The sequence below is a fragment of the Ctenocephalides felis genome, unplaced genomic scaffold (genome assembly GCF_003426905.1).
Source record: "Ctenocephalides felis isolate EL2017-DRISC unplaced genomic scaffold, ASM342690v1 CF-g0.4_SCAFFOLD_01886, whole genome shotgun sequence".
NCBI lineage: Eukaryota > Metazoa > Arthropoda > Insecta > Siphonaptera > Pulicidae > Ctenocephalides > Ctenocephalides felis.
In genome coordinates, this window is record NW_020538040.1 from 140,718,618 (window position 1) to 140,730,804 (window position 12,187).

General features: G+C 30.4%; 2 protein-coding genes across 6 annotated transcripts in view; both read left to right on the forward strand.

Annotated features, from left to right (window-relative positions):
- Positions 1–6,112, forward strand: part of LOC113377986 (rho GTPase-activating protein 7) — a 794,747-nt gene extending 788,635 nt beyond the window's left edge. For 4 of the 5 annotated variants that reach the window (XM_026618466.1, XM_026618468.1, XM_026618469.1 and 1 more), the window contains exons 16-21: positions 70–381; positions 1,538–2,051; positions 2,957–3,097; positions 3,182–3,322; positions 5,050–5,262; positions 5,936–6,112. In XM_026618466.1, the coding sequence (XP_026474251.1) occupies positions 70–381; positions 1,538–2,051; positions 2,957–3,097; positions 3,182–3,322; positions 5,050–5,262; positions 5,936–6,050 (1,436 nt within the window). In that variant the 3' untranslated portion in view covers positions 6,051–6,112. The remainder of the gene's footprint in view (positions 1–69; positions 382–1,537; positions 2,052–2,956; positions 3,098–3,181; positions 3,323–5,049; positions 5,263–5,935) is intronic. The other variant, XM_026618470.1, reaches the window with a different exon arrangement.
- Positions 6,113–9,959: 3,847 nt separating this feature from the next.
- LOC113375996 lies at positions 9,960–11,779 on the forward strand (the record flags this gene model as incomplete). The annotated part of the gene is made up of 1 exon (XM_026615932.1): positions 9,960–11,779. A coding segment is annotated over exon 1 (1,656 nt), but the record flags the coding sequence as incomplete, so codon positions are not given.
- Between the last annotated feature and the right edge of the window lie 408 nt (positions 11,780–12,187).

Sequence of the window (12,187 nt, forward strand, 5' to 3'; positions counted from 1 at the left end):
TTGTTTTATCTTGTAAATGCTCGTGAGTCGTGGGTTATGTTTAGAAATTAAAAATAACTTTTTCCGTAGATAAAGTTGCGTTTGGTGTTCCATTATCCTTAACAATGCAACGCACGGGTCATGCTATACCAAAATGCATTCTGAAGGCCTTTGAGTGGTTACAAAATAATGCTTTAGAACAAGTGGGCCTTTTCCGAAAATCTGGAGTTAAATCTCGTATTCAGGCACTGAAACAATTGATAGAAACACAGGGTGACGATGTGTCTTTTGAAGGACAACAGGCCTATGATGTTGCAGATGTCGTAAAACAATATTTCAGGGAGTTGCCAGAAGCATTGTTGACTTCTAAATTTTCTGAGACCTTCATTTCTATTTTCCAAGGTGAGTGAAATAGATAAAATATCGTTATTTTTTAAATAAGAAATCATTTTTATTTCAAATAATATTTATATAATTTCTTATTGCGTTTGTTTCAAACTCTAATAATTCTGAATTAGATGAATGTTTTTGAATATAGAACACATGCATTAGTTAGTAACATTGAAACAATATTAATTTTGTTATGAATTTAACTTTAAACTTTGATTAATAGTTGTTAGTTTGTAATTGGTAATAAAACTTGTTTTTGAACATCGCGTATTTAACGACTATCTGTATATCTGTATTTTTCAGAAATTGTTCAGAAGCGAAAAAGCTCAAACATCTTTCGTATTCATTCATTTTTCATATTTCACATTCGTTTTATTACAACTTTACTTGAAATATTTCAAAATGTTCATGTTTTGTTCATGTTTAAGTATTATTTTTGAGTTGACAGTACAGTACTTTAATTATTTTTTGCACATTACCTATGTAATATAACATTAGTTCGACTTCTCGCATGTGTTATTTTAAGTGCAACAATTTGTTGCGCCTAAAAATAAAATAAGTGCGAGGTCGAACTAATGTTATATTTTGACATTTGTACCATTTGGAGGTTGGGTTTTATTACTTGATTTTGTGTAAAACGCTCAAATAACATAGCTTTCTGATAGTTTCTCGGTTACTCAACATAAGAGATCAACATACGAGAATTGGCCTATAATCCTTTTGCTACGAGTGTCGTCTATAGGCGATATCCGCTTGACGACCTTTATGTACGAGTGTCGTCTATAGACGACATCGAGCATGTCGACTTTTTCTTCAATATTTATTACTGTGAGTTGAATTATTGAGAATTCTATTTTTTCAATATAATATTTAGTTCTTTGTAAGTGTAATTCTTAATTTTTAAATGAATTTTTATCGATAATGATTGGAAAATCTTAAAATATGTTGTGTAACAAATATTTGGGTAGCTGGTTGACTTATACAGGAGTGTCACTTCTACGCAAATCACTCGTAGCAAAAGAGATAATATGTGGAATATATTAACGCACATTTTAATAATCGGTCGTTCATATCCAACCCTTTCCTACGAACGTTTTATGTTATTTGCTTAGATGTAATCAAAACTGAGGCTTATATTTCGAAGTTATTAAAAAAAATCTATGTAAAGTTTCAACTCTAGACGTTCCAGAAAGTAAACAACACGAAGCCCTTAGCTGCGTCCTATTGCTCCTACCAGACGAACATCGGGAAGCTCTTCAGGCCTTATTAGAGTTCTTAGGATTAGTCGCTGAACAAGTGCACCACAACCAGATGACAATTCGCAATATAGCAGTTTGCCTGGCACCTTCCCTGTTTCATTACGCCCACAAACATGGCTACAGCTATTCCCTGGCTTACAATGGAACGCCAACTAAGTCTCCAAGGCGCAAGAAAGGCTCAGGAATTCCAGACGCTAAGGAGCTGAATGCAACGAAGGCATCCCACGACTGTTTACAATTCCTCATTCAAAAACATAAAACATTATTTAGAGTCTCTGAAGAATGCATGGAAAAGGGCAGTTTTAGCTACATGGATCAAAGTATTCCACTGTTCCGCGAGCAATTGGGTTCTGATTCTAATCAATCTTGGCTAACGTACCAATATGAGTGTACTAATGCGTTACTGAAAGAGGCCAGAAAGGAGTAAGTATTTGAACAAGTTACCTGAATACCTATAAGCAGAAACTTGCATTCATTTTTTATTGCTATCAAGTTAACAAAATAGATGTTAGAAGCTCCGAATCCAATTTTTATTGCTAAATAAATTCTTTTAAATTAGAAGCGATCAAATTTTGAATCATATTAGACGAAAATATTAAGTGCTATACTAAGTAAATGGTCATTAGTAAAAAAATATTCTGTTGATGTTTTCTATATTAAAGATTTGTGTTCCAATAGATAGAAACGCGTTTAGTTTCGAATTATATTCATCTAAATTACGGAGGCGCAAACAAAGAAATTAAATAAAGAACTTCTCAGAGCGCACTCAAAACTATTGTAATTTCAATATACAATTATGCAATCTATCTATTGTATCATAAAAAATTAAAATTATTATTTATCTAAATGTGTTATTACACCATTCTCATCACAATTGTTTAATTGTTTAAACGTGCCTGTATGGATACTTCAGTGAGCGTGTTTGAATTATATCACAATAATTTCTTTTTTAAGTGTAATGGATTTAATAATATTTGACTCGAAGTTTGTCCTGTTTTATTTTTATGGCAGCAGCACAATGCGTCTACGCAAAGGAAGATTTCTATTATTATTGAGATCGTTCTGTATTTCAGGGATTAAAAGGTAGCTCGATTCATGCTATCAAAAATGTTATCATATTCAGTTCAGGTTTAATTATAACTTAAACTCAAATGTTGATGCTCTATAATAATTTTAAAAATCATATTTTATTTATACAAGATAATTGGCCTTAATTAAGCGAGAATTTCAAAAGATTATTGTAAGTTTACCAATTATCTGAACTGTTTATGTGAATTATTTTATTTGCAAAATGTTCCCATTTATTATACTAGACCTAATATTTTCAGAAGTCGAGGTTGGACGTCTTTTGTTCACCCTTATGATCCATTAGTAGATGTTACATTTAAGAAAGTTGGAGATGGCCATCCATTACGTTTGTGGAAGGTCACCACTGAAGTTGAAGCTCCGCCTCAAGAAGTTTTACACAGGTTTATTTTTTGCAAAAACTTTGTAGTCAAAATCATTTATTAAATGATAGTCTTATTTTATAATAACTATATGAATATTTGCAGTATACTGAATGAAAGAAAGGTCTGGGATCCATCGTTGATTAGATCTTTTGTTGTGGAACGGCCTGTGGATCATTGTGATGTATTTTGTTATACAACTGCAAGTATGGCTTCTCTACCTCCTAGAGAATTTTGTGTTTTGAGGTAAAATTTTACTTATAGATAATAATAAACTAGCTGTATCTGCCTGCGACTTTGTTTGCGTGGATTTTAACAAAAAAGTTAAAAGTATTTTTATTTTAATTGCAATTTACTTTTAGTTTTTTGCGTTAGCATTTTTTACAAACTTCTTTATATATAATATAATGTGTATATATACAATATTTGATGTACGATTTATTTATTGCGCTAATACAACTCTTTTGGTCTTTCTCATGTTTGGAGAGACTTGATTTGACGTTCTGCTAATCATACCTAATAGATGTACATTTAAAAAATTAAAAGTCTAACTTTTATAAATATTTATTTTGAGAAAAGACAACTATCAACGCTACTAACTAATTAAAATCAACTATGAATAATTGATAAATTTCAATGCAATCTTGAATATTGAAGACAAATGCACTTAATTAACTTCCCATGGTAAGTTATAGTAATCACAAAAAAACGAAAATTAAAATTTTTATATATCTTTACGTTTTAGAGGTTTCTGAACATTTTAGTTTTAGAAAAAATGATGTATGTGTGTGTATGTGTTCGGATATAAATTTTCGTCGACGATTTCGGGAACACGGTACAACCGATTTGAATAATTCAAAAAACATTCGATTCGTATTGATAAGGAGACGTGCTGATTAATTTTTGTACAAGGCCAAAAATGGTAATTCGATTTTAAGAGAACGGAACGTCTGATTTAAATAATTCAAAAAAAAAAATTTACTTGTATTGATAGAATGAAGAACTAATTAAATTTTTGGTAAGGCGGGCCTAGTGGTTTTGGAGATCGAGTAAAAAAATAAAAAAGTGCCATTTGGCGGTCAAAAATGATATGTCTAATGACACATCACATTATCAGTATTTTATAGTGATTTTGATAATAAATATTTTTTAATTTTATTTATTTAAAATTTGTTTTTTTCTATGGGTTCCGTATCATTGTACATTCGTTAGACTGTAGCTAAAGCAGCCCGATTGCTTTGAAAAAAGTTCAAAATTTCCAAAATATTTCAAAATATAAAAAAATCATTTTTTCAAAAAAGCCAATTTATTTCAAAAATTTCAAAATTCTCAAAAAATTAATTTTTTCAAAGTTTAAAAAAAATAATAATTGTTTAAAAAATTAGTTTTTGGTATGGAAAGTTTCAGCAATTTGCCTTAAGGCACGGTGCCATACATCACTAGTTTGTAATTATTACCGTAATATCGCTCACAGCCCGCATGCAACGCGCGTCGAGAGTAAACTCCTCGCTCGTATTGAAGTGGTTAAATGAGGAAAAATAGTAAAAATGTAACAAAATAGTTTGAATTAAAATAAGATATAAGATACAAGGATATATACAAGGTTATTAAAATATTTTTAATTAATATAAGATCAGATAAAATGCAAAAACCAAACTACTTAAATTTTTTCAAATTTTACGCGAACGAAATCTCGGGTACAGCTATATGAGATAATGTAACTTAATATAAGAGAAGGCATTTTTTCTAAAATAGAAGAAGCCTAACTTACGCCGTCAAAATCGGTCTAGCAGTTTTGGAGATTAGTCCAAACAGACATAATTTTCTAAAGATGTTAATTTGGTGTATGCTATTTACATTCATATAAATGTATTATAAAAGGGCTATTTCAATATTAAAAACAGATGCATTCATTTTATTTACATAATTTCTATGGATGAGTCAAAGCTTAAAGTTCTCTTAATTTTATGTAGATCATGGCGTACTGATTTGACTAAAGGTGCTTGTTGTATGGTTGAAACTTCTGTTAAGAGACCAATGACCTACACAACTCCACCAGGCACACCAAAAATCGAACATTCCAGTTACGGAGTGATTACAGGAGTTGTACTAGCTTCCAGATACTTTATTGAACCTTGCGGCAGTGGCAGATCCAGAGTCATGCATTTATCAAGAGTAGATACAAAGTATGTTAGAAATAAAATAATAATAATTGGCCAAATCACGGATAAAATTGCTGTGTTATGTTACAGGACTCTTTGAGTAGTCTAGTCGCATGAGTTGGTAGTCTCGAAACTGTATTTGTATTCGAGCGTTTTATTGTTTATAGGTACAACAATTTGTTTTGATGGCTAGATTTTAGCAGTTAAGATTTTGTAAAACACTTGAATAAATTGGCCCATAGGCCAAACCGTTAGAAATTCGAAGTTGCAATATATGGAAGAAAAACTAAAAATTTTGAGACACTGCAAATGATGTATTTAACTAACAATAAGAATTTTAAGACGATTCTAATGATATATAATGCTTGAATAGTTGCTTAAATCTATCCCTACTTTGCATTTAAACATCTAAATATTCACACATATTCTATCCTACAACCTATACGATAACAGATATGTAAAAAGTTTGTTTGGATGAAAGATTAAAACAAGAATAAAACGACATATAATTCGATATGTGTGTTCATATAATTTTCTTGAGATTTTCCAATTATCCTAATTTTGAGATGCTTCTAATGATATATATATATACTTAATCATAAGAGACCAGTAACATTACATTACTATTTTATTTGTGAATTGGCTCACAAGTTACAAGAGAAATAATGCAATTAAAACTTATTTCTTTATTTACTAGGGGAAGAACTCTGGAATTCTATACCAAAATTTATGGACACGTTTGTGCTGACCAACTTACAAACTTGAGAAAAGCGTTTGTTATTAAATCTGAGGGACCTGAATCAAAAGTCTAAAGTTTTAAGTATTTACTATTAATATGTTGTTCTATATTATAAAATATTTGTTGTTAATGTTAAATGTTTATACTATTTTATTATATATTTATGCATTTTAAAGATAAATTTGAACTTAAATTTAATGTGTAACAGCTGTTAACCACAATGGCTTTTTATATATGAGAAGATTCTTCATAGGCTCAACATTTATATACGAGATCATGAACAATCTTTTGCATATGTACTTATTTTAAAAGATCATTCAAGTCAACTAAATGTCATGTTAGTTGTTTACAGTAAAATACAATATCAAGAGCATGCTGGAAAACAATTTTGATGTGAAAATGAATGTGTCGATGTGCTGTATGTTTATAGTTGTGGTATAACTAACATCAAATATTAACTAGTCAAAATATGATATAGGACTAGAGCTAATGAAATGTCATAATTATTGGTTCAATATACATATTATTAATTGTACTATATATAAGTGTATTATAGGAAGATGAAAGACCAAATATTAAAAGAGGCTCTTAAATTTTATTTGAACGATTTACAGTAGCTTATTTAAGAACATATTGAGCAATTATTATAAAATAATTTTAAATAATCTTTCCAATCTATATATATATATATATATATATACAGTAATATATATTAATATATTTTACACATCACTTGTATAAATTATTAGATAGGTTTTTTAGAAAAATATTCATAATTGAATTTATTTATATTGCTTGAAATTGATTAAAATCCAATATATTCAAGGAATCGGGCTGTGTATGTAAAGAATTTATTGATAATTCAGATAAGTCTAAGTAAATGTAATATTTAGAATAACCAGTATTATAAAATGAGATGAATATATATAAACAAATTTATATATATTTACTTTTAAAAAAGCTTGTTTTTTATACAGCAAAAGAAATTTATCTTTATACAGCGAAAGAGATATCAGACAAGCTTTCAATTTTCCTTGCAAAACAGGAAAATATATTTTTATATACATGTCTATCTACTCATTGTCTATCACTGTTGCGTATTGTGTAAAAAACATATATATTAAAATTAAGGCATATCACTAAAAAGTATAACAATTTAAAGAGTTTGTATTTAACGGAATATATTTTAAATTGGAAAGTGAAAACTAAATGTTTATTTATATTTAATCCTGTACCCTTCCTGATGATGATTTACAATCTAAATTTACAAAATATTGAAATAATATCAGTAAACATTTTATGAAATACTTGCAAATGAAAAAATACATATTTTATTAACAAATTTTATTGGTGCTTATTATATATGACTATTTTCTGAAATCATATATAAAAAAACTAAAACAGCAACATCAAGGGGCAGGAGAATGTAATAATATACCAAACAATCCCACTAAGCACTTTACGCTTGATGTTAACGTATAAGAAAATCTATAACATGGCTAAATTAAAAACATATGTTGTAAGAAATATGCATGTTTTACCTTTTATATGGTAAAAATATTACAAAAATATATTTATGTACCAATATATACCTATATATGATTAAGAAAGGAATTATAATCAAATCAAATAATGTTATTATTGAAACTAAATTGAATAGATTTAATTTATTGCACCTAAGTTTTATTTCCATATGTGAATGTAATTTGAAAAACACGAATAAATGTGATCAAATCAACATATGGTCTTTTATGCACATAATATGTATAGTATTAATTTCATAACAAATTACTTTTTTGGAGTATTGATGATATCAACTAAATATGCGTAAAGTAGATCACAATAGAGTTTTTTTAATATTATTATGAAAGATATAAATGTTAGTTGGCTTTTATCTTTCATAAAGAACTTCTTCACACTAAGTTCTTCTGTTCAGCAATGCACACTTGCTGAACACAGGGCCCCACAAATATCTTTTTAATTAATTGAAATAAATGCAAATAAATTAATTGAAAGCAATGCACACTTGCTCAACACAGGGCTTTGCAAACATCTTATTATAAAATATATTCGTATTAAAATTAATTGAAATAAATGTGGATGAATGATTTGAAAAACTAGTGGGGTGGGTGGCATCGTGCCTTAAGGCAAATTGCTGGAACTTCCCGTACCGTAACGAAATGTTTGAGGAATACCGAATGTTTTCAAATAGATTATTATAAATATTGTAACATTGTCTAATATTTATAAGAATTATATAAACTGAATTGCAAAGTTGAAATTATTTGTTTAAAGTATACTAGAAGTATAGTCAGAATTAAAAATAAAATCTGAATTATTTTCGATATACAAAAAATTAAAAAAAAAAAAAAAAAAAAATTAAAACAAATTTTTTTTTTCCAAAATCAATTATTTTGTTAAGACAAGCAGAAAGTTTTTTGAATCATTCAAATCGGACGCTTATTTCTCTCAAAAACTGCCATTTTTTACATATTTAGCTCCGTATCTTTGAAATGCCTGGGCCTGCCTTTGCCAAAAACTGATAAACACTTCTCCCAATCATTTCTAATTGAATGTTTTTTAGATCATTCAAATCGGATACTCCGTTCTCTCAAAAAGTCGATTTCTATTTTCTGCACTCTTTGCTCCGTATCCTCGAAACGGCTGGACCTGCCTTTGCCAAAAACTAATCAGCTCTTTTCCCTATCGATAGGAATCGAATGTTTTTTGAACCATTCAAATCGGTTGATTCGTGCACCCGAAAACGTGACTGTAAATTTGTATCCATATATACATACACACACACACACACACACACATACACACACACATCCGTTTTTTCTGAGGTATGCCAAAATGTTCAGAAACCTTCAAAACGTCGAGAAATGTAAAAATTTTCAATTCCGATTTTCGGCCCATTTCAATAACTTACTCTACGGGAAGTTAAAAATATTTAAATAATAAAAAATGTTTTTGGGGCACTTGATACTACATAATAATACTAAAATATTATTAATGTATAAGGATATTCAATTTACAAGTCACTTTACTAAACGCTTACATGCTTATAAATTTATTAATTTATTCAATACATTTCCTAATATGGTTTTGATTATATTGGAGAAGGTTTCTTGGAAATTTGTGTTTATATATATATATATATATATATATATATATATATATACTGTTTACTAAATTTTAATAAAAATTTGTAGGATTTAGTAAAAATAGACTAGAAGTTATTCCAGAAGATTTTGCATTGTGTTTGTTGATTTCTGTTTCGATTTGATTGTATATGTATTACATTATTATTTGATATATTCTTGTTATTATTGTATTTTTAAGAAAATAATTCGACTCTAATGCTAAATTTTGGTTCAAATAATCGATTAACAAAATTTATTATTTTTTATTTCTGTGCCATTAATTTGAATGCATTATGAGTGTGGGGTTGTCAAACGATAGCGATAATAGCTCTTCCTCACAATCTGAACAAAAAAATCAACAGTAACAAACGTCTATATGAATATATGGGATTTTGTAAAACTTACTGTGAAATATGATATGTATGTTACAGTATCTTATGTTTTGATAGGTATATGTATAACAAATTTAAGAATTTCATACTTGGCGCCAGAGTCTCGTGCGGCAAAACCATGAACTAAAAGGGGTTGCCAGCAGTGAGCAAATGCTCTAGCAAACTACTTCATTTTCATTTACTTTTTGGCGCGAAGCAGTAAGCGTCTAATAACAATTAGGATAACCTCCAAAGAGTTCGGTTGTGTATTAAGTGTCATATACTTGCCTCTTGGTTTTTTTTTTTAATTTAAATACGGTGGTGTTCTTTAGTGACAATTTGATATTGAGAATACGGTGTTCACCGATTCTTACAAATATTAACGGAGGTAAACAAATACACAGGCTCAGATAATAATAGATTACTTGAGCTACTTGAGCAATGTTAAATTTCGTAGTTATTTTCGAGACCTTTAGTGTGTAGAAAACTATAAGCACACACTAAGCCAAATATTATAATATGCATCAGTGTTAAACAGTAATATATATTGTTATAATATTTTACCGAAGTTATTTTAGTCTTGGTTGAACTTCGAAGAGAGCAACAGCTACAAATTATTTTTTCTCATAATGAGTGGACGGAAAGGAAGTACGAGTGGAAATGTTCATCCTGGTCGTAGTAAAAAAAGAAAGTTTAGTGGAAACCGTTTTACCCACCAAAATGATACGGTATTTACATCAGCTTCGGCCAAAAAACTTAAAAATAACATGAACATGGAGGTTCCCATCGCTTCGAATTTCGCATATTGCATTTTGGAGTTTGTTTCTGTATTTGCTGCAATCTCTGAAATAGTCATATGTAAAACTTGTAAAAGTGACGTGTCTATTTCGCGATCAAGTTTCCGAGGCCTAGGCTTTAAAATTATTTTATCGTGTGAGTGTGAAAAACAGACAGTTATAAACTCAGGCCCGTTGATCGGAAATGCATTTGAAGTTAATCGTCGGTTTGTATTTGCGATGCGATTATTGGGAGCTGGTCAAGAAGGAGTAAATCTTTTCTGTAGCTTTATGGACATGTGTTCGGGTGTTGCAAATTCTACTTATACTGCACTACTGGAAAACATTCATATGGCTACATCTTCACTGTGTGATACTTTATTGGCATTCGCTGTTACGCAAGAAAAAACTATGAATGAAGAATCAGGAAAACCACAGGATGAATTGACTGTGTCAGGTGACAGTACTTGGAAGAAAAGAGGCTTTTCATCTCTGCTCGGCGTATCTACGTTGATCGGCAAGTACACTGGGAAAGTTTTAGATGTCATGATCATGAGTAGTTTTTGTGGTGGATGTAATTTGTGGAAAAATAGAAAAAAAACAAATCTTTTAGAATACGAAATGTGGTATGAAATGCATGTAGATGAATGCACCATAAACCATTCCAGAAGTTCCGGTCAAATGGAAATAAGTGCCATCACGAAAATGTTTCTGAGGTCTGTAGAAAAATATGGCGTAAAGTATCTAACATACATTGGCGACGGTGACAGCAAAACTTTCAAGGGGATGCTAGATACTAAACCGTATGGAGATACTGCGGTAACAAAAAAACAATGTGTGAGTCACGTAGAAAAGAGGATGGGAACACGACTTCGGGCTGTTAAAAAGGATAAAACCAATAAAGGAATAGGAGGAAAAGGAGCAGGTGAACTTACTGATAAAGTTATCCAAGAAATTACAAAATTCTACGGATTAGCAATTCGACGCCATCCAGATTTGCTTGAAGATATGAGAAAGGAAGTTTGGGCAACGTACTATCACAAATGTTCTTCTGATCAAAACCCTCAGCATCAATTTTGTCCAGAAGGCGAAGACAGTTGGTGTAAATGGCGTAAGGCTGAAGCTAATAATGAACTGGACCAATTTCATCACGATAAATCACCTCTAATTCCGCAAGTCCAAGAAGCTATCAAACCGGTTTTCGAAGATTTATCGAAAGACGAATTATTAATTCGTTGTTTAGGAGCAGAGACACAAAACAATAACGAATCTTTGAATTCTTTGATTTGGACTTTCGCTCCTAAACATCTTCATTCTGGTCCCAAGATTGTTGAAATTGCTAGCTACTTAGCAATTATTATCTTTAATGAAGGTTTTCAAGGAATTTTAAAAGTTATGTCGATTATGGGATGCCCTGTTGGTCGTGAAGCCCAAGCGTATGTTGAGAAACGGGATGAAAAGCGAATCTTACGTTCTGAGCGGCGCGTAAGTGATGTTGTTAAACAAGCCAGGATTGACTCAAGAGCTGAACAATCTGCTTCAAAAGAGTTTCACGAGGAAGAGGAAGGAATACTCTATGGACCAGGCATCGTCGATTGAGAGTAAGTTGATATTTTAATAGTTTTTAACGGGCTTGAAACTTTAAACGCGTTTTTCTCAAAACTGTGTTTTTCAAACTTTCCTCCATTGTATCTCAGAAACGGCTGGACCGAATTACTTGAAATTTACAGGGCACACTCAATATATTTAAAGCCTACAAATTAAAACGCCGTTTTTTTTTTTTTTTTTTTTTTTTCAGATAAGCCGATCAGTCGGAATCGTGGAGGAAGTGGGAGCTCTTTTTTTCGAGGCGGGGGTGTTCAGAGCGCTGTAACTCTAGTTTGACTAAATATTTTTAGCTGAAATTTAATATTTATA